This window comes from Halichoerus grypus, chromosome 10, assembly GCF_964656455.1.
Source record: "Halichoerus grypus chromosome 10, mHalGry1.hap1.1, whole genome shotgun sequence".
Taxonomy (NCBI): domain Eukaryota; kingdom Metazoa; phylum Chordata; class Mammalia; order Carnivora; family Phocidae; genus Halichoerus; species Halichoerus grypus.
Window position 1 is genome coordinate 110,503,218 of NC_135721.1, and position 21,037 is coordinate 110,524,254.

The 21,037-nt window shown below is 43.6% G+C and overlaps 1 protein-coding gene across 1 annotated transcript in view; it reads right to left on the reverse strand.

Annotated features, from left to right (window-relative positions):
* The window catches only part of TMC2 (transmembrane channel like 2), a 60,689-nt gene that overhangs the window by 15,175 nt on the left and 24,477 nt on the right, over positions 1-21,037 (reverse strand). The window contains exons 5-14 of the mRNA XM_036093195.2: positions 20,545-20,626; positions 19,872-19,978; positions 17,674-17,772; positions 15,253-15,395; positions 13,245-13,392; positions 9,698-9,886; positions 6,746-6,925; positions 4,898-5,047; positions 2,727-2,855; positions 302-369 (exon numbers count right to left, since the gene is read on the reverse strand). Coding sequence (XP_035949088.1) covers positions 302-369; positions 2,727-2,855; positions 4,898-5,047; positions 6,746-6,925; positions 9,698-9,886; positions 13,245-13,392; positions 15,253-15,395; positions 17,674-17,772; positions 19,872-19,978; positions 20,545-20,626 — 1,295 coding nt within the window. The remainder of the gene's footprint in view (positions 1-301; positions 370-2,726; positions 2,856-4,897; positions 5,048-6,745; positions 6,926-9,697; positions 9,887-13,244; positions 13,393-15,252; positions 15,396-17,673; positions 17,773-19,871; positions 19,979-20,544; positions 20,627-21,037) is intronic.

Below are 21,037 nucleotides of genomic sequence, written 5' to 3' on the forward strand. Positions count from 1 at the left end.
TTTTTCCTCCTCCTTCCTCCCCTCTCTACTTCTTCCTTTTTTCCTTCCTCCTTCTCATTCCCCTTCTATCTTCCTCTGTCCCTCTCCTTTCCTCTCTGTCCACGGTAGCACATGGGTGGGCCGGATATGGTCCTGGTTCTCATCTCGTCCTGCCTTCTATTTGTCATCTGAAAGGAGGCAGTGCGGAGGGGCCTGAGGATTTGTCCAGCCACTTCCCCCAGCTAGTTGGGAGGCCAAGCCTGGGATTCCAGTTTTCTGACTCCCCCAAAGAGGTGGTCCCCAGACAAAATGCATAGCTCACCAGATCATTCCTTGGTTGAAGATCAAACCGAGTACATTTCCACTAATATCAAACTCAGCGTATGAGGGCTGCAGGGGGAGGCAGACAAAGAGAAAGGAAGTTGTTAGGCATTGGCCAGGCCCCATTCCCAGTCAACTGGCTAAGCCAGGGCCACTCTAGCCCAAAGAGCCTACACTAGTGACCTGAGAGAAACCTTGGCTTCAGGGTTCTGTTTCTTATTTATTTATTTTTTTAAGATTTTATTTGTTTATTTGACAGAGAGAGACACAGCGAGAGAGGGAACACAAGCAGGGGGAGTGAGAGAGGGAGAAGCAAGCTCCCTGCCGAGCAGGGAGCCCGATGCGGGGCTCAATGTGGGGCTCGATCCCAGGACCCCGGGACCATGACCTGAGCCAAAGGCAGACGCCCAACCAGTGAGCCACTCAGGTGCCCCAAGTCTTGGGCATTTAAAATTTAACATTTAAAAATATTTTTTAAAACGTCTCATCTGCTGGGTTTTGTGTCCTGGTTAGAAAAATTGTCCTTACCCCAAGATTGTAACTTTATATATGCTTTCTTTTAGAAATTTATGATTTCATTTTTTGATTCATTTTTCGGTGATGAAAACTTTGATTTATCTACAATTTGTGTATTTAGGTGAAATGGGTGAGAGATATAGTCCCTCCCCCAGTGGTCAACAAGTTGTCTCCACCCTTTGTTATATAATCCTTCCTTTCCCACTGGGTTGAAAGACTACCTTTATCTTAAACTAAATTTCCACATAGATTATTTCATATAGATTGTATTTCTGGATTTTCTATTCTGTTCCATTGATAACTTTGGCTATTCCCTAGTACCGGTTTTGATTATTATAGCTTCATAATATATTTTAATATAACGGTAGGTCTAGTCCCTTTCATTTTGCTGTCTTACAATTTTTCCTGGCTATTTCCACATGTTTATTTTTAGAATGAACTTTAGTATTATTTGGGGATCTTGTTGAACTTATAAATTAATTTGAGGGCAATGACATCTTAGCAGTTTCCTGTTGTCCTATTAAAGATGGCATCCTCGGGCTCCTGGGTGGCTCAGTTGGTTGAGCGACTGCCTTCGGCTCAGGTCATGATCCTGGAGTCTCGGGATCGAGTCCCGCATCGGACTCCCTGCTCAGCAGGGAGTCTGCTTCTCCCTCTGATCCTCCCCCCTCTCATGTTCTCTCTCTCTCTCTCAAATAAATAAATAAAATCTTTAAAAAAAAAAAAAAAAGATGGCATCCTCTTTGAGCATGAGGTTCATTCACTCTTGTTCTCAGATGAGATTGTGAAGTTTTCCTCACTGTGAGGAGGAGGTGAGTAGGCTCGTGTAAAATTGTGGCTGGTGACTAAGAGGAAAAAAATATGACAGAAACCTGAACTGGAGCCCTTACCTAGGTCAGCTACCCTACTGCAGGCCACGATGAAGATGACACAGGTAAACAAGATATGGAGCTCAGTTAAGGGGAAGTGTCCCCCAGCCCCCCAAACAACAGTGACTAATAGGGTCAGGGAATGAGATATTGTGGAAGAGACACACACAGGACAGATGAGGCCAGACATTCTGCCATATCACAGAAGGCCACCACAGAGAGGAAATGACACACATTTAGAATGAGCAGTTTCCCAGGTCGGGGGTGGGGGTTGAAGAGAAGAGTATCCCAGGTGGAGGGAATAAGTCCAAAGAGGTTTCTCAAAGCATAATCCAGAAGACAGCACCAATGGTTACTGTGTTCTTGGTTTCTTCCAAGACTTTCTGAAACATTCACATCCACATCTGCCCTCTCCCACCCCAGGATTTCATTACAATCTCAAAAATTAAGAACTACCATTTCCAGGGCACCTGGGTGGCTCAGTCGGTTAAGCGTCTGTCTTCGGCTCAGGTCATGATCTCAGGGTCCTGGGATTGAGCCACAAGTCAGGCTCCCTGCCCCCACCATTTGTGCTCGCTCTCGCGGTCTCTCTCTCTCAAATAAATAAATAAAATCTTAAAAAAAAAAAAAAAGAACTACCATTTTGCCTTATCTACTTTGGTTACCTTTCCTATCATTTGCTCAGTGTGGACTCCAAAGGATGGTGCTCTTTGCCTTCCCTAATGAAAGTTGATGCCACTTTGGCATTTCTCTACTACCGTCTGCTTAGCACCGAAGCATGTGAACTACCTTTCTCAAGGCCAAATGCCTCCATTTCCCAGAGAGGAAGGTCACATTGTTAATTACATGGGGAAAAAGTGGAGTTTTCTTCTAGGAAGGCAAATAGGACACTGAAAGGAAATACAGAGGAAATGCTTCACTACTTTGCAGAGCAGAGAGTGACATCAATTATCCAAACGAATGCCCAGGAATGCATCTGACTATATCAGATAGGATGGTTGCGACGCCCCTCTGTGGGATGTTCATGAAACCGTGACCTACAAATCCAGCCTCCAGGTCCCAGCACCAGCAGTAGTTCATGAACCGGACAAAACAAGCCCGCAGGAAGTCCCCCAGCAGGATGGTGATGTACGTTACCAGCATGTCAGACACCGTCAGCCTCATGAATTCCTGTAAGGGGGAGCACAGGAAAAGGTCATGGTCAGGGTCAAACCTTGTCCACTTTTCCCAGTTGACTGCAGCCATGCAAAGTCTTCCCCACCCACCCGAATCTTCTCTGTGACCTGCTGGTTCTTGGTGGCAGAGAGGTGGTGCAGAAAAAGGACCCCAGGCTTTGGAAAATGCTTATTTTTAGGTCCCAGCCTTACAAGTTACAAATCATGTTGCTTTTGGAATAGTCTCTGAGCCTCTCAAAGCTGATAATGATATCAACCTTGCAGGGTTATTGGGAAGCTTAGTGATTATGCATGCAAATTGCCTGGCACATTGGCAGTGCCCAACGTAGGGTAGTTATCAGCACTATTGCACAGAGAGGGTATCTGAAGGCTCCCTCCTTGCTTCCTCCACCTCCTCTGAAATGTAGCTGCCCCTAGCTAAGACTGAATCTAACCATCGTCCCTGTGGACAAGAGCCAGCATTCTTCATCTCCTGCTAATTGGATTTTTGGCTTGTTATACAGAGATAATAGTGCAGGTTTTTTCATGAGCCACATAGTGGAAGAGCCAAAAGCAAAATTTTTCTCTGCTTTATAGAGTGTATATAATTTATTAATGAAAAAAAATGGAAAAGATCTACCAGGGATCATCACAACCTTTAAGACATCTATCAAATAGCCTTGGAGTGCCTAGAGGGCCCAGGGTCTGCTTTATTCATTTTTGTATCCTTCAGGATGATTAATGAATATTTGCTGGATGAACGGCTGTTGAGTTTTCAGGATTATCCTTCAATAAGAATTCAAGTTAATGCTCCTAAGTAACAGACAAGTCAACATGTATCAGGCCTCTACTTCTGTGTAAGGTTATGCTTTGGGACCTGGGGTGGAGGTGGTGGAGGATACAGGTGAGCAGGATGTAACAACTCAAACCCATCATTACTGACAAGTTAGAAAGAGACAAGCTTTAATCAGTGTTGGGAACAGTGATGGGCATTCAGGAAGGAGGGCAAGAGAGATGCTTTTCAAGGGTGTGAGATAGGAAATGAGAAATCCTATTGCGGAATATTCCGAAGGAACCACGTAGGTAATGAACTCTCTTTTGCCTTCTAAGGAGGGTGGGTTTTATTGACTTGAAGACTCTCTCTCTGTTATACCCTGTGATGGCTTTAGAAATGCAGGAGTTAGGGAAGCCAGTTTGCTTTGTACATTAATGAAGAGGAGGATTTCAAGAGTATGGGGGAATGTGGACTGGAGGAGACCAGAAATGGTGAGTCTGAGCCCTCCATGGAGGAACTGGGGAGAAAAGGCCCCCAGGACCCTGGGAGAAGGACACTCTGCTACAGGAAAATATCTGCTGGTGGATTTATAGGCAGGGTTTGACGGACTATGTGATGTAATCTCTTCCTTCATTGTACTTCACCATCCTCAGTTAAAAACACTGCTTTCTAGTGCTCTGTGTGATTGGGTTCTTCAGGGGACTCATGAAGAAGTAATAAACTCTGCATCTCAGTGTGGTGGCATATGAAAGAAAACCCTGTGCAGGAGATGGAGTTGAGGAAGAGAAGGCAGCTGATCCCCGTGTTACCTGTGAATTCTTCAAGTTTCTGCCTAGGAAGGCAAAGAACATTAGCCTTTGAAGTCCATACTGTGCAAGCTACAGGAATAATGGTGACAGTGCATAAGGAGAAATGGTAGTTGTTAATTTTTGAGACTAATGAAAACCATTAATTCTCTTTACAAAGATGCACAGATGCATATATACACAAATCCTGCATCCAATTTTTAGGAGTATTTATTCCTTATTTCGAGGTGGAAAAACTCAGGCTTTCAGTGAAATTTGCAGTAAGACTCTAAATGAATCCAAGTGGTATTAGGCTGATGAATGGAGCATGTGGAAAAATATGTGGGATGCTGAAAAAAAATGAGAAAGAGAAAAGGTAGACGTTTCCTAAGAAATACTGGCTTGACATTTTGGTGGCTTAAAAATAGAAACATCATGAAAGAAATAACAAAGAACTGAGAACAGAGATCACTTTTGCAAGAGAGCATAACTACTCACAATGCCCACGGCTGTCTCCCAGCAAGAACCCCGGGGCACATCTGCAGGGTGCAGGGGTGGCCGGGGGACACTCTCGTTCCAACCTGAGGAGTTGTAATAGTTAAACAGTGTCCAGTGAGTGATGTTCTTTATAGTCTCTTCATTAGAAAGCTAGAATGGAAGATGGAGATGTGGGGTTGGAAGGAGCCAGGGATGGTTCAACTGTTTCCACGGGAACAACAATTAAAGCCAGAACATGCCACCATTCTACCACATAGCTTCTGCCCTACCCCTCAGCAGTCTCTACAGAAATGCCCTCCCCAGCCTTTCAGTCTATACAGGAGAGGGGGGCATTTGGCTGATGTCCTTGGGTGTTTTCCATGAAGTTCTTTTCTAAGTTACTATCTGTCCATCCATCCATCCATCTATCCATCCAACCATCTTCCAGTCATTCATTCATTCTTCTTCTTTTTTTTAAAGATTTTATTTATTTATTTGACAGAGAGAGAGCACAAGTAGGCAGAGTGGCAGGTAGAGGGAGAGGGAGAAGCAGGCTCCCTGCTGAGCAGGGACCCCCCCGATGCAGGGCTCAATCCCAGGACCCCGGGATCATGACCCGAACGGAAGGAAGACGCTCAACTGACTGAGCCACCCAGGCGCCCCTCATTCTTCTTTTGAGAGTAATATTTTTCAGGGTCTATTCTGGGCAGGTAAGGTAGTGGTGACACAAGAGTGAAAAAGAGAGACAGGCCTCCCTCAGAAAGTTCACAGTCTAGGAGGTGACAAAGATGAACAATTATAAAATAGAGTGATAAGAGCTATGGGAAATACTCTCTGGGGACCAAGGAAATCCACACCAGACCATGGGGCCACAGAGAACTTCCTGGAAGCAATGACATCTGAGACAAAACCTCAGGGAGGGTTAGTCAACGAGACAGACATGGGGAGAAGCGTGGAGAGACAGGCAAGAGAAAATTCTGTCCCGTGGAGGAAATGTGAGGCTCAGGAGGGAACAGCTCACTGGGGTAGGAGGAAAACCAGAGATGAAGGTGGAGGGGTAGGCGAGTGACTTCCATACTTAGAATCTTCCAATAGTTTTCTGTTAAACTCAGGTAAAAGTTCATACAGCTAAATAATGAGGAGGAAGGGGTGGGGAAGAGGACCATCATCATCTGACCCTTCCCTTAGGTTCATTTCCCCCTTTTTCCCTCCACTCCAATCTTTGGCATCCTGCAGTTCTTTGTTTGCACCAGCTGTTCCCTCTGCTTTTTCCAATGCCTGGTAAGACTCCCCAGGTTGGGCGGGGGAAATCTGGAGTCCCTCTGTGGACTGCCATGCTCCCCTAGCTTGCCCCCACTGAAGCACATGCCACAGCATGCTGTATTGAATGAGTCTGTCTCCCAGCCTAGATGTGAATACCCTTGGAACAGGTCTGTGTCTTGCTGTCTGCTGTACCCTCAGGGCCTGGCATAGTGGGTGCTCCCTAACCATCTAGTGACCGGTGATGGAAGGTTGGGTCAACCATGACATATCATGTCAATGGACACTTACTTGGCTGGTAAACATTTATGGCAGCTGTGATGCAATATAGGAAAGGCTGCAGATAAAATATTAAGGATACCAAATGACATGTATATGATGTAAAAAAGGTTACCTAAGAAAAAAGACAGTAAAGACCTGTAGCAAAATATTAACAGTGGTTGTCTTTGGCTCATAGGATTCCGGGGATATAGATATATCTTTTTCTTCACTGTACTTTTCTCAATTCTCTAAAATTTCTTTAGTTAATAGGAATTATGCATAAGGAAATTATAGTTGAAAAAGGAAATTTGGTGGGCACCAGGGATTGGGGGAGTTTGTGGTCTTTACCTTGAGGTGAACATCATCCATCAGGGCCAAGAGAAATGTGTAGAGGTTCCCCAGGAAGAGTGCAAAGATGCGTCCCAGCTGCCACTTCAGTCCAATGCGTGGGTGATAATTCTCCAGGGCAGCAATGGTTTCAAACAAAGGCGGGCAAAACATACCAAGCAGGGACATCACAATTTCTACCTGAGAAATCAGGAAAGCCTGGATTACTCGTGTCCATCAATATCACTTGCTTCGCCACCATCTCTGTACCCCCCAGGGCCATGCATCTCCATCTCCTTGTTGACCCCTCCTCTGCCTCTGGAGATGCTCTCAGGTCTCCACAACTTGCTGTGTGACCTTGGCTAAGGCACCAATATGCCTGGAGCAGTCAGCATATATCCCACATATCATAACTCTGTGACTGGTTGCCATCATGATTGTTGCTATCAGTATTGATAAAAATAGCAATTTTTCTTTTTTTTTTTAAAAGATTTTATTTATTTATTTCAGACACACAGAGAGAGAGAGAATGAGTGGGGGAGAGGGGCAGAGAGAGAAGCGGCTCCTGGCTGAGCAAGGAGCCCGACGCGGGACTCGATCCCAGCACCCTGGGATCATGACCTGAGCTGAAGGCAGATGCTTAATCGACTGAGCCACCCAGGCGCCCCAAAATAGCAAATTTTCTTTGAGAAATAAATGAGTTAACATATGGAACAGTGCTTTGTGTTCTGTAAAAGTCATGAGCTGGGCAAGAGTCACTATGGTAGCTCTTATCTCAGGAACATGGAAGACAGGAAGCTGAGATCACAGAAGGGAACTAACAGCAGAGGGATGTGGGAAAGAGTATGGCATCCGGAGTCAATTCTCTGGGTTTGAGCCCCAGCTCTATCACTTGCTGGCTTTGTAACTTAGGAAAAGTTATATAACTTCTCTGAATTTCTTTTTCTTCATGTGTAAAGTGGGAATGACAGTTCTTGTTGTGAGAGTCAGAAGAGATTGTGGACATAAGTCTACTAGCCTAGAGCCTGGTAAGCACTAAATTTTGTCTCCAATTTTGGGAGAATCCTGACTCGTATAACTGAACCTGATCATGGTAGAACTTTTTTTTTTTTTTTTTTGGTAACTAAAACTGCTTATTTAGTGGAGAGTAAATCCTTGAACTGCTGACCAAAGTGCAGGTGGGTCAGATCTTCTGGGCTGGTTCTGACTCCTTTATACTCTATCACACTGACTGTTGGCTTGCCTTCTTATCACTTTCACACCTGTTCATGCAGTGCTTCACATCTGGAGGGCCATCGCCGCACCACATCCACCACTGCCCTTCTTCACATGTTTGTTTAATGCATAGCCTAATTCCTGCCTTTGCCACAAAATCCCCCTGCCTCTCCAGCTCACAAAGAACTCTCCACCTGCCACACCTCTGTAACCCAAAATGTCTTAGTTGATCACTATTCCTGCCCACTGCTGTTTGTGTTTTGCTTTATTCTTGTCAAGTCTGCTTCCTAAGGAAACTGCAATCCACTTAAGGGCAGAATCCATCTCAGGCATCTTTTGTATCCCCCTATTAGTTTGGTGACCCGATGTTTTAGATAAGTTAATTGTAAATAGCATGTAGCTTAAAAAAATTCATGGTGATTATTATTGCCTTTATTTTTTAAAAGATTTTATTTATTTACTAGAGAGTAAGAGTGAAAGAGAGAGCACAGAGGGAGAGGGAGAAGCAGATCCCTGCTGAGCAAGGAGTCTGATGTGGGGCTTGATCTCAGGACCCTGGGATCATGACCTGAGCTGAAGGCAGACGCTTAACCAACTGCGCCACACAGGCGCCCCTATTATTGCTTTTAAACTGTAGCTTTAATCCATTTACATTTATTGTAATCACTGACATTAATTCTATCTGATTTTATGCTTTCCATTTGTCTTACCAGTTGCACATTTCTTTTTCTACCCTTTTTTGCTTCATGGGAAGAGATAGATTTTCTTATTATTTAATTTATTTAGCTCATGATTCTGTGGGTCCGTATTTTTTCTCTGGGCTTAGGTAGGTAGTTCTTTTGCTGGCCTCACGTGGATTCATTCATGTATCTATGGTCAGCTGATGGTTGATGGCTTCATTCATATGTCTGGTAGTTGACTGGCTATCATGGAGAGTGATGAGTTAACTGGGCCATGTGTCTCTCATCATTCAACAGGCTAGCCTGGAACTGTTCACATGGTGGAGGTCTCAGGGTTTCCAAGAGGGCAAGTTCCAATACACAAGCATTTTTCAAGTCTGCTTATATCATGGTTGCTATTGTCTCATTGCTAAAGCAACGCACATGGTTAAACTAGCTGGATTCCAAGGGTGGGGAAATAGATTCTACCTCTTCATGAGAGAAGCTAGAAAATCATATTGCAAAGAAATATAGGATTATAAGAAGGGGAAGAACTTGTAGCCATTTTGCCAACTACTAAAGATATTAAATTCCCAAGAGATTTATGGGTTCAATATAATCACAATGAAACTTTAATGAGTTTTATTGTGAATCTTGATAAGAGAACTCACTCTGCCAGATATCAAGACATACTTCAAGGCCATAGTTTATCAGTGTATTTTTTAGTGCAGGAACAGATAAATAAACCAATGGAATAGAATAGAGAGCCCAGAATCACACTCACACATTAACAGATACTTGATTTATGATGTATGGCACCGTAGAGCTGTGAAGAAAGAATCACCTTTTTAATAGTGGGTGCTAAGACAACTTACTATTCAGTTGACTGACATGCTAATTATAATCCAGCCTTGACAACCTATAAAAGCCTAATAAGAGGTGACTCTTTGTTCAAACTTAACTGGAAAGGGATGTAATTTCACTTTTTAAAACATGTCCTATAATCCAGATTTTCAATAATTCAGCTGAATTGCATAGGAACCAGTATAATTTCCATGTTTGCCCTCAGTATTCACTTCTACAGAGATGTCCTTTTTACCTCATTTCTTTCATACCAGCTGACATTTTGCATTTTGGAGAATTCCTGGGATCGCTTCACCACAAAGTAAATGAGGTACCCACTTCCACACAAACAGCAGATGATAAGAAAGTTGGCCAGGACCCGGAGAAATCTTGTCAGATGGATATTTTCTTCTTTGTTACTCTCTTGTTCATCCACTATTGATTCCTTAATGTGTGGAAATAAGATGTGAATAATGACAGGCCAGGAACCAATGGGAACCATCATTGTTGGCTTCCTGAGATGACTACTTACTATATTTTCATAAATGAAATAATACAGAGGAGGTAGGGCAGAGCACTCTTGCCCTATGGGGAATTATTTTATTATTATTATTATTATTATTATTTTTTAAAGATTTTATTTATTTATTTGACAGAGAGAGATGCAGCGAGAGAGGGAACACAAGCAGGGGGAGTGGGAGAGGGAGAAGCAGGCTTCCCGCGGAGCAGGGAGCCCGATGTGGGGCTCGATTCCAGGACCCTGGGATCACGACCCAAGCCGAAGGCAGACGCTTAACGACTGAGCCACCCAGGCGCCCCTATTATTATTATTTTTTTAAGATTTATTTATCTATTTTTAGAGGGAGAGCGAGAGCACACAAGAGGTGGGGAGGGGCTGAGGGAGAGGGAGAGGGAGAGAGAGAATCTCAAGTGGACTCCACACCCAGCACGGAGCCCCACGTGGGGCCCAATGAGAGGCCTGATCCCATGACCCCAAGATCATGTCCTGACCCAAAATCAAGAGTCTGATGCTCAACTGACTGAGCCACCCAGGCACCCCAAGTATTATTTTCTTTAAGAAGATAGATCTTGTTGAGGCGCCTGAGTGCCTCAGTCATTAAGCATCTGCCTTTGGCTCAGGTCATGATCCCAGGGTCCTGGGATCGAGTCCCGCATCAGGCTCCCTGCTCCTTGGGAAGCCTGCTTCTCCCTCTCCCACTCCCCCGCTTGTGTTCCCTCTCTCGCTGTGTCTCTCTCTGTTAAATAAATAAATAAAGTCTTTGAAAAAAAAAGAAGATATATCTTGTTGTTATTGCCATTTTGGTACATGTGATAACAAAAGCTTAGATTTATTGAATACTTACTGTATGCCAGATGTGGTGCTAAACACTTGCTTTGCATCATCCCTCCTAATCCCAGTAACAAACCAATGAAGTAGTTTCTATTATCACCCATGTCATAGATACTATGGCCCAGAGAGATCTCAGCAACTGTCTGACTGGGATTGTTTTAAAACTATAGATCAAATAGATTAAATGAAATGTTAACAATACTGAGTCTTCTAATCTGGGGGCCAGCAAACATTTTCTATTAAGAGCCATATAGTAGGGGCACCTGGGTGGCTCAGTTGGTTGAGCGTCAGATTCTTGATTTTGGCTTGGGTCATGATCTCAGGGTTGTGAAATCGAGCCCTGAGTAGGCCTCCAGGTTCAATGCGGAGTCTGCTTGTCCCTCTTCCTCCCCCAACTTGTACTCTCTCTCTCTCTCTCAAATAAATAAATTTTTTTTTTCTTTAAAGAGCCATATGGTAAATAGTTTTGGCTTTGCAAGCCATGTCGTCTCTTTCACAACTACTCAGCTATGCCATAGTACATGAAAGCAATCACTGACAATATGGAAATAAATAGGCATGGTTTTGTTTCAATAAAATCTTATTTCCAAAAATAGGCAGCAGGCTGGATTTACCCCTGGGCCATAATTTGTTGATCTCTGTCTAATCCATGAACATGGTATATCTCCATTTATTTAGGGTTTCTTAATTTTTTTCAGAAATGCCTTATATTTTTTGGTGTAGCAGTCTTGTATATTTGTTTTTGTTGTTGTTGTTAACTCTATGCCTAAGAATTTTATGTGATTTATGTAATTTTATTGTAAATAGGATTAAAATTATTTTCTAGTGGTTTGCTGTTTTATATAAAAATACAATAGTCACATATATGTGTGTATATATATATATATATATATATATATATATATTTTTTTTTTTTTTTTTTTTTAAGTAGGCTTCATTTCCAGCATGGAGGCCAATGCAGGGCTTGAACTCATGACCTGAGATCAAAATCTGAGCTGAGATCAAGAGTCAGATACTTAACCGACTGAGCCACCCAGTCACCCCTAGATTTTTTATTATAAACTTTTCATCCTGCATCAGTAACTCTCTATGAAGACAGAAATAGTATGTGGCAGACCCAAGAGAGTAAATGAGGTCTCCTGATTACCAAAGTACCTGGAAGGAGACTTTTCTAATCAATGAACAGTTACTGTATTCAGGTTCAGGTTTAACTAATTTATCAAGCAGTTAATATGCACTAGCTCATGCAGTTTTCATATGTGCCCTGTTATATAAGGTTATTATCTCTGGTTTTAATAGACTCAGAGAAAAAGCCTTCACCTTGCCAGATGTTCAAAGTGTTTCATAGACATGACTTTTTTGTCTCTCTTGGGTAGGCCTGGAGGAAGAGGCAAAGCCCCTTTGACCCTTCTCCTGCCCTTGGATGCTCTGCTAGTGGCGCCCTGCCCCCCGCCGCCCCATTCCTGGGAGAAGGAGAAGAGAGGAGAGCCCAGCCAGCTCCCTGTGCTACCCACTGCCAAGCTGTCAGGACTGTAGGCTCACGAAACCCATGTAGTGAGCTGCTGAGCCCAAGCTCTGCTCCTGGTGGGCGTACCTGCCATTTGTAGGCATTGGTGAGTGGGTAGCTACCAGGAAGGCCCAGAAGAGAACAGAAGGAAGAAGAAAAGACAATTAAGTGTGTTGTAAATCTGACCTTTGGCAGGTCTTGGGGGAAAGAAAGTCTGACTGATCAGACAGGAGAAATATTGAACTATCAAGAACTCTGGATGGTTTTTACAGACATGGAGGAAAAAATAAGGTGTGCTGCACTTCAGCATACTAGTTTCTGCCTTCATTGATTTGTTTACCCTTAGGTTTGCTTTTATTTTATAAAATAGAGATGTGTAGGCCACTTCACATATCTTTCATGAACAAATTAATGAGATAATTAAATCGGGAGTTGCTGCACATTTAATTGACTCCCCCCACCCACCCAAACCAGGGTTCTCAACTCTTTCTGGGATTTCTAATCACTCAGGGAGCTTTTAAAGAATTCAATGCCAGGAATCCCCCAGCCCCTGACCAATTATACCAGAATGTCTGGGGGTTTGGGCCCAAAAGATTTTTAAAGCTGCTTAGGTGATTCAAACATGCATCAAAGGTTGAGAACTGCAGCCCCAAATGAGTCCTTCCAGGTTCTCTGGCAGAAAAGAGTTCCACGAGGAAACAGTCAGGACCAGGTCCCAGCATCCGTGATTCTCTGCCATATTAGGAAACAGATGGTGGGTAACAGCCATGAGCATTCTTTCTTGAAGGCTTGAGAGCTAGGATCACACCTCTGATGGTAAAGCTCTTTCCACAAATTACTTGGGGATATTATTTACCATGCCCCATGCTCATTAGGTGAAGTCTCCTAATGAGCAGAGGGACCCAAAGTTCCCCCAGGACGTGGGAACTACCCTGGGGCGCCTACCTTGAAGCTGGTGGTGATGGAGGCGTATTTGTTGTCGGCCGTCTCTGAATTCCCAATCAGGTAATCCCAGCTGGTGAACATCTTGAAGCTGAATGTGAAGTTAGCACTCTCCCCGTCGCTTGCACTGCCCTGGGTATTGCTGGCCATCCTGTAGGGTACATACCACTGCTGTTAGCCCAAGGGAACCTTGGCCTCAGCTGGTCTGGGGCACAGGTAGCAGGCATCCAATGAAGAGAAAGAGCCAAGATGATTCGAATTGAACTAATGATAGCCAGGGTGCCTTCCAACCCAGATCAGAGTCCACAGCAAGCACGCATGGTATCATCTGGATAATGAACCACTGAGCCGTGTTTTCTACCCTGACATCTGTTTTCCTGTAGCTTGACTCATCTGCCAATGTTGTTTGAGAACCCTTTATGGGGACTCTATTCTCAAGCAGGAACAACCCCTTCTAATTCACCTATTTCCTTGAACAGAAAAGATATTTATTTTCTGATATGAAATCCAATAAGCCTTGAGGTAGTTGTTACTGCAACCAGTGACATGTACATCCTTCTCTTAAGCAAACTTGGTTGAAAGTCCCTTGGACCTGCCTTGTTACCCACCCATTTTATCCTACCTATCCTCATCCTTGCTGTGGGAATCAGAATTCCAAGCAGGTCCTCTATCAGATACAGCATGTGTACAGGAGAGTTTGTGCCTCTCTATCTTATGTGTTGGCTTTTGGGATTTGCTATTCCATGGGCTTAGTTGACTCAGAGTTTTGGTTCATCAGGGAAACCTTCTGTATCCCTATACTTATCTGAGATAATAACAGGGAACATTGCAACAACATGAGGGCTAAGAATAAAACCAAGCTTATTTCCCCTGATAGATCTGGCTGGGCAGCCACCCAGCATCCAGTGGTGACTATCATGTGCTGGGCACTCCGTCATGAACAGTAACATTTTCCCCTGAGATGATGTGACAGAAAGCCATGCTAAGCCCACACGCTGCTTTTTTGGAGTTTCTAACCCCTGCTCTACTCCTCTCCTGCAGACACAGCTACCTGTGCTCTTCCGGGAGGAATGACCTCATGTGGCCCTGCTGAAGGGGGGTGGGCCCTGGTAGTCAGGTTTGTGCGGGAGACTGTGCCTCCTCACCCTGCACCAGCCTGTGCTGATTGGGGTCCCCTGGCTTAGAAGAAGGCAATTCATGGGCCAAAGTTTTTCTTCAGAGGATATAAATTAAGAGACACAGACATATTAAAAGGCTGTTTCTGACCACAGAGACAGGTAGAGTTGGGGCCAGAGAGGGCACCATGGTTAATCACACCACATATGTTCTTTTGTGTTTTTTACATGCAAGCTAGAGTTAAAGAGGAGCAGAAGAGTTTTTCTGAGGAAGCTGAGCTCTGGGGAAAGCAAAAACAGACTTTGAAGACTTCTCCAGCCTTACCTTACCAGGTACCTGCTCACTCTCAAACCACACTGGCCTTTTGACAGGTTTTGGAACTCACTAGGGTATTTGCTGCCTCAGGGCCTTTGCACATGCTCCTTTTTTGTGTAAAATGCTGTGCCCCAGACTTACAGTGTGACTGGCAGTTCTCAGCATCATGTAAAGATGTTTCTATCCCATTTCCCAAAACTTCCTGTATTATCCTGTTTATGTCTTTTTTTTTTTAAGATTTTTTTTTTTTAATTTATTTATTTGACAGAGAGATAGCACAAGTAGGCAGAGCGGCAGGCAGAGGGAAAGGGAGAAGCACGCTCTCTGCTGAGCAGGGAGCCCGATGTGGGGCTCGATCCCAGGACCCTGGGATCATGACCTGAGCCGAAGGCAGACGCTTAACGACTGAGCCACCCAGGCGCCCCGTGTTTATGTCTTTTATATCACATACGACAATCCATATCTGCTTTATATGTCTCCTTGTTTTCTCTCTAAATCCCCACAGGAAGGTAAGGAGGCACAGACTGGCCTGTTTGTGTGAAGAAAATGAAAAGCCTGTAAAAGAGATGGTCATACTTACGATCTAATGACAATCATCAGGCTATAGCCGAACACGCTGACCCCCACCATAAAGTACGCCATGGGCAACCTGTACCTCAGCCACCCGATAGTCCTCTGGTTGTTGTAGTAGCCATAGAAGAGAGCAGAATACTTGATGTAACCCTGTGGGACAGGTCCAAATGCTCTGGGTTTGTAAGCTTAGCACAGATGGTCATCAGACACTTTCATTCTACCTGGGATTTCTTTCTCAGGGGTTTAATGGGAGTCTGAGGGGTGAAAGGAAGAATTCTGGGTGTCCTTGTTCTTCCTTTAACTTCCCCCAGTTGCTCCAGAGTCTATCCATGTCTCCGCGTCTCTCCTTCATTCTCTTTATTCTCCATGATATAGAATGCATACAGATACAGAACAAGAAGGAGAGCGTTGCTAACATTCCAGATACAATTAGGGGTAAAGGTGTGTGTGTGCGTGTGTGTGTGTGTGTGTGCGCGCACATGCGCAAAGAGCTCCAAATTCTTTCCCCCTCACATTTCCAGGGTCTTACTGTAACACTCTGGAAGTAGGCGGGAGTCTGTGAGATTTCTCAGTACAAAACTTACAAAGAAAATGATATGGTTACAAGGCTTACAGTCTAATCTGAATCTTAAGTTTTGTTTCGTTTTGGTTTTTAGGTATAATTGGTTTAGGTATAATCAGAGTTTTCAGGTGTAATATTAGCTTAGAATTTTAGCGTTTCTTTTACGTCTTTGCTGAAGGTAAAACGGGATTATTCTGGCCTCATACAGATACGGAGTTGGAAAGGGGAGGCAAATCTTAATAGTCTTTTCATATACTTGAGGCTGTTTCTTCTTTGATATACCTAAACTCAATAATAAATAGTCGTCCCCTATTAGTTGTAATGTGGAACCTGAATCACATAATAAACTTGTCATACCTTGTTACATTAAAATCCACTGCACTCCCCAAAATACTGAGTAATTGAAAAGAGAAAAATACTAACTTTGCAGTAGAGAATTCTGACAGATGCTACTTTACCCAAGAGATTATTTTAAAAAAAACACATTAAAAAAAAAGAAAAAAATTTACCATTGGTAACAACAACAACAACAACAACAACAAAACAGAGGATTATTGTTGAATAAATTCAGTTTGTTTTGGGCAGATAGGATGTTTCCATAGGGGTCCTTGAGCAAAATAAAGAATAAAAGAAATCCTTAGTGGTAGTACACAGTAGTAGTAGCATATATAATACTTAGTAGTATAGAAGTGTAGTAGTTATTTGGAATACCCTTACTCCAAATGACTTGGAAAAATACTCCATCTCACTTCCACACATACCTGAGAAGTATGAACCTGACCTGAACTTGAACCTGAGCATGAACGATGGCAGCAACAATGACCTGTTGCCTGAACCATCACAGCCAGGTTTCCCAGCCTCAGGAACTCCTTAGAGCTGCAGACCGAGGTCCCCAAAGGCATAGGGGTGAGGAGACTCAGAAGGAGGGAGGGGTGTTCCAAGCCGTGTCCTGAGCAAAAGCAGTGGGGCACTGGTATGTGATGCATTCAGGGACTTCCCCCAAACTTGATAAATATTGGAACTTAAAGTATGAGGTCTGAGACAGAAATGGAGCTGGAGAGGGAGGGAGCAGCCAGGTGGTGAACAGTTCTTTCTTAAACCTGATTTAAAACACTGGATTTTATTCCATTTGGGAATGGGAATAAATGAATATCAGATGTAGGGAAGCGATGCGGGCAGGTTTGCATTTCAGAAAGATCACTCTGGCAGCAGAGGGAATGAAGATTTTTAGGAGCCGAGTCAAAGCAGGAAGCAGAGGTAGAAGATTCTGACATGGTCCTGGTACGGTGGGGACATGATTCAAAGAAGAGGCAAGAGGGATAGAGAAAGGGGGACTGAATCAAGATAGAGTTAGTGGTTGATTGGTTGTGTGTGTGTGTGTGGGGGGTGGTAGTGAGGAAGAGGAAGAAGTGTAGGATGACTTTCAGGTTTCACACTTGAATGATTGGGTGAATGGGGTGGTTCCAGTAAAGGAGATGGGAAAACGCAATGTGGGTTTGGCTGGGTAGATGTTGAATTTGAGGAGCAGATAGGATATTCAGTTGAGGATGCCATGTGAAGCTTGGGAATGGCGGAACTGGTGATAGCCCTGGAGTCTTCCTGTGGGTATGAGGAGAGAAAACCATCCTATAGGATCACTTACATGGATCTGGCAGAGAGAAAGGAACAGTGTGTGGCTGCAGAAAGGACCCATGAAGGGGACTTAGGAGGACATGGTTGGCTAGTTCATTTGGCATATGTGGACCCCATTTGAGTTAAGCGCTACCGGTTTTCCAATGACTAAATGCAATATTTCACACTTATCCATGCAAATTTTAGGCCTTACAATCACATGATAGAAGTGCATTGGCATGTTGGGGATGGTACCTCAAAATCCCAAAGGACAGAAAAATCCATGGCTTTTTCTTCTTCAGCCCGAGGTACTGTCTTTCTGGGAATACTCCCATAGGGCACGCCCATCAGTACCTTGTGTAGGGACAGAACGACAAGATGAAGCATGCAGAAAATACAAACACATGGAGACATTCATATACCGGGTGAAACATTTCCCTTCTCAGAGCAGGAAATACCTACTTTCTTCTTTAGATAACATTAATCACTTTCCTGGTTTTAGAACTATCACATACTCATTGTAGAAAATGTGAAAAAGTACAGAAGAGCATTTAAAAAATTCCCCATCACTTGGGTGCCTGGGTGGCACAGTCATTCAAGCGTCTGACTCTTGGTTTTGGCTCAGGTCGTGATCTCAGGGCTATGAGATGGAGCCCCAAAACCAGCTCTGCGCTCATCACGGAGTCTGCTTGAGATTCTCTCTCCCTTTCCCTCTGCCCCTCCTGCTTGTGCTCTCTCTCTCTCAAATAAATAAATAATAAATAAATCTTAAAAAAAAATTCCCTATCACCTCCATATCCCAAAGATAATGACTGTTAGATATTCATATATTTCCTTATGGTTGCTTCTGAGTTTTATATATATTTTAGTCTGATTATTTAGCTTAATATAATTTTATGACCAATTCTTTATGGCCTATGGTATGTCTCAAAATAAAATGACTTCAAAATATTTAATCCCATATATCTATCATAAATTTACTTAACAAATCACCTGTTGTTGGACATTAGAATATTGCCAGTTCTTCACATGTACATAGTTCTGTTATTAATAACCTAATATATATGCCTGTTTTTGCATCCTTAATTCTAAAAAAAATCAGAATTGTATGAAGTTTACATACTGATTTAGGAAGGATTGACTTCTTTTTTTACGATATTAAGTTTTCCCTTCTAAGAACATATCCTCCTGTGTATTCAGTCGTATTTTGGTCCTGTAATGCTTGATGGTGTTCCTCACAGAAATCTTCTAATTTGTCAGATTTCCCTTGGAAAAGATCCCAGGCCAACACTCTGAAGACCTGGGATCTCATTCACTACAAACTTACTGTGTGACTTTGCACAAGTTGCTTATTCCTTTTCTGTCTCTCAATTACTCATCTATAGGCAGGGATGCACCTACATCCGTAATAAGATTATATCTGGGGGAATAGTGAGGAATACTATTTAAATGCAGGGTTCTTTTTTTTTTTAAGATTTTATTTATTTATTTGAGAGAGAGACAGAGCATAGAGGCAGAGGGAGAAGCAGACTCCCTGCTGAGCAGGGAGCCCGATGTGGGGTTCGATCCCAGGACCCTGGGATCATGACCTGAGCCGAAGGCAGACGCTTAAGTGACTGAGCCACCCAGGCATCCCTAAATCCAGGGTTCTTAAAAAAAATAAATTATGATACAACGCATTCTATTTCTCCCTTTTTTCAGGGTAAAGAAAAAAACTTACTAAGATGTTAATTCTCCACTGATCTTAAAGTAAAACAAAAGATAGAAAAATGTAGGATCCACTTCTTAATTTAGAAACACAAATATTTTGAGCACCCCCCTCCTGTTTGTTTGGCTGGATTGGCCTAGGGGATTGGAGGTGCCCTTCCCCGCCCATGGGGCACAGGGGCCACCTGAGACCCTGGGTGGGCCACCAGGCTGCATGGCTGAGCAGGTGACCTCTTTGAGGAAGAACTGGCATCAGCCTTTCGGGAAGTGTGAGAAATGTGGAAAGACTCTGATGTCAGGGGGCCATGCTGAGCATGAAGGCAAGCCTTACTGCAATCATCCCTGCTATGCCGCCATGTTTGGGCCCAAAGGCTTTGGGCGGGGTGGAGCTGAGAGTCCCACTTTCAAGAAAACCCAGGTCGTGGAAATGCTATCCCTGGCTGCCCATTGGGCCACTGCCCTTCCAGGCTGATGCCAGGCCTTATCCCCAGGCACCCAGGGCTCCCCTCTAGACTCCCATGCCCTCAAAAAAGCTGAACACTCCAAAAAAAGAAAAAAAGAAAAGGAACACAAGTGTTTTGGTTCCATTCTTTGCCCTGAACTATCTGGGCAATGAATAGGAGTAGAGAACTTAAAATGAATGACTAATTCTTTGTCAAACAGAGAGTATTTGATTAATATAAATGAGGATGGTGGTCATAATAAGCCTCAACACTACCTAAAGATCTAGGAAGCTCTTGTCTTACCTCTGGGATGATAACTAGACCAAATATTAAGCCAAAAAGGACGAGGTTAACTCCGTACATCCATCGGAGAAAGATGAAATATGATGCCACGGAAGAACCAAAGTGACCTGGCATAAGAAAAGGCAGCAGGATTTACATGTTGTGGATGGAGGAAGGTAACACGACCAAGCACTTCGTGAGTGTGATGGATTCAGTTTGCACGTCAGTCTGTGGAACGGATAGTCCAGATAAATAACCTGAGGCTATGTGGGGCTAACCAAACTACCTATGCTCCCGCAATCAGAAATTGAAGAAACACGATTTAAATCTTGGCCTGACTAGCTCAAAGCCCATTCTGTTTTCTTTTTTTTTTTTTTTTAAAGATTTTTTATTTATTTATTTGAGAGAGAGAGAATGAGAGAGAGCAAGCACATGAGAGGGGGGAGGGTCAGAGGGAGAAGCAGACTCCCCGCCGAGCAGGGAGCCCGATGCGGGACTCGATCCCGGGACTCCAGGATCATGACCTGAGCTGAAGGCAGTCGCTTAACCAACTGAGCCACCCAGGCGCCCCCATTCTGTTTTCTAACACCACAGGACCTGTGAAATGGTCTGACCAGCGGGTCAAGAACACAATCCAAGCCCTTGGAAAGCTCTTTAGTAAACCAGCTAAACACAGCTACGCCAAAATACTCACTTTCAATGTCCTTGATCTTCATTTCCCAGGGTATACATTGAGTCTTGAAATTATCAAAGTCTCTCTTAAACTTGACCCACTTCTGAAATTAAACAGGTAATATACTCAGTTCATTAACGTGCTGCCTTGGGGCCTGGAGGGACACACTGGGGGGACATGCTGATGCTGACGTGTGAACACCAAAGTTCAGGAGCGGGGTGAGCGAGAAGCCAGCACAGCATAATGCCTGTGTTTGTCTGTAGCGCTGATAAAATTTCACGTTTGGACAGTGTATATATGAACTTAGGAATTCTGTATATACTTTTGGCTTGGGGGATCAAATTGGGTTAGCAACCTCTGATGCAACTTTTTTTTTTTTTTAATCTTAAAACAAACATTCAAGGGGGAAAAGAAATCTCACAACTCTCACATCCACATTTGGCAGACAGCCAAGTGCCTAAATCTGATAGGAATTGTTGTGCACGCCCAGCCATGTTGGAATTGGTAGAACCTC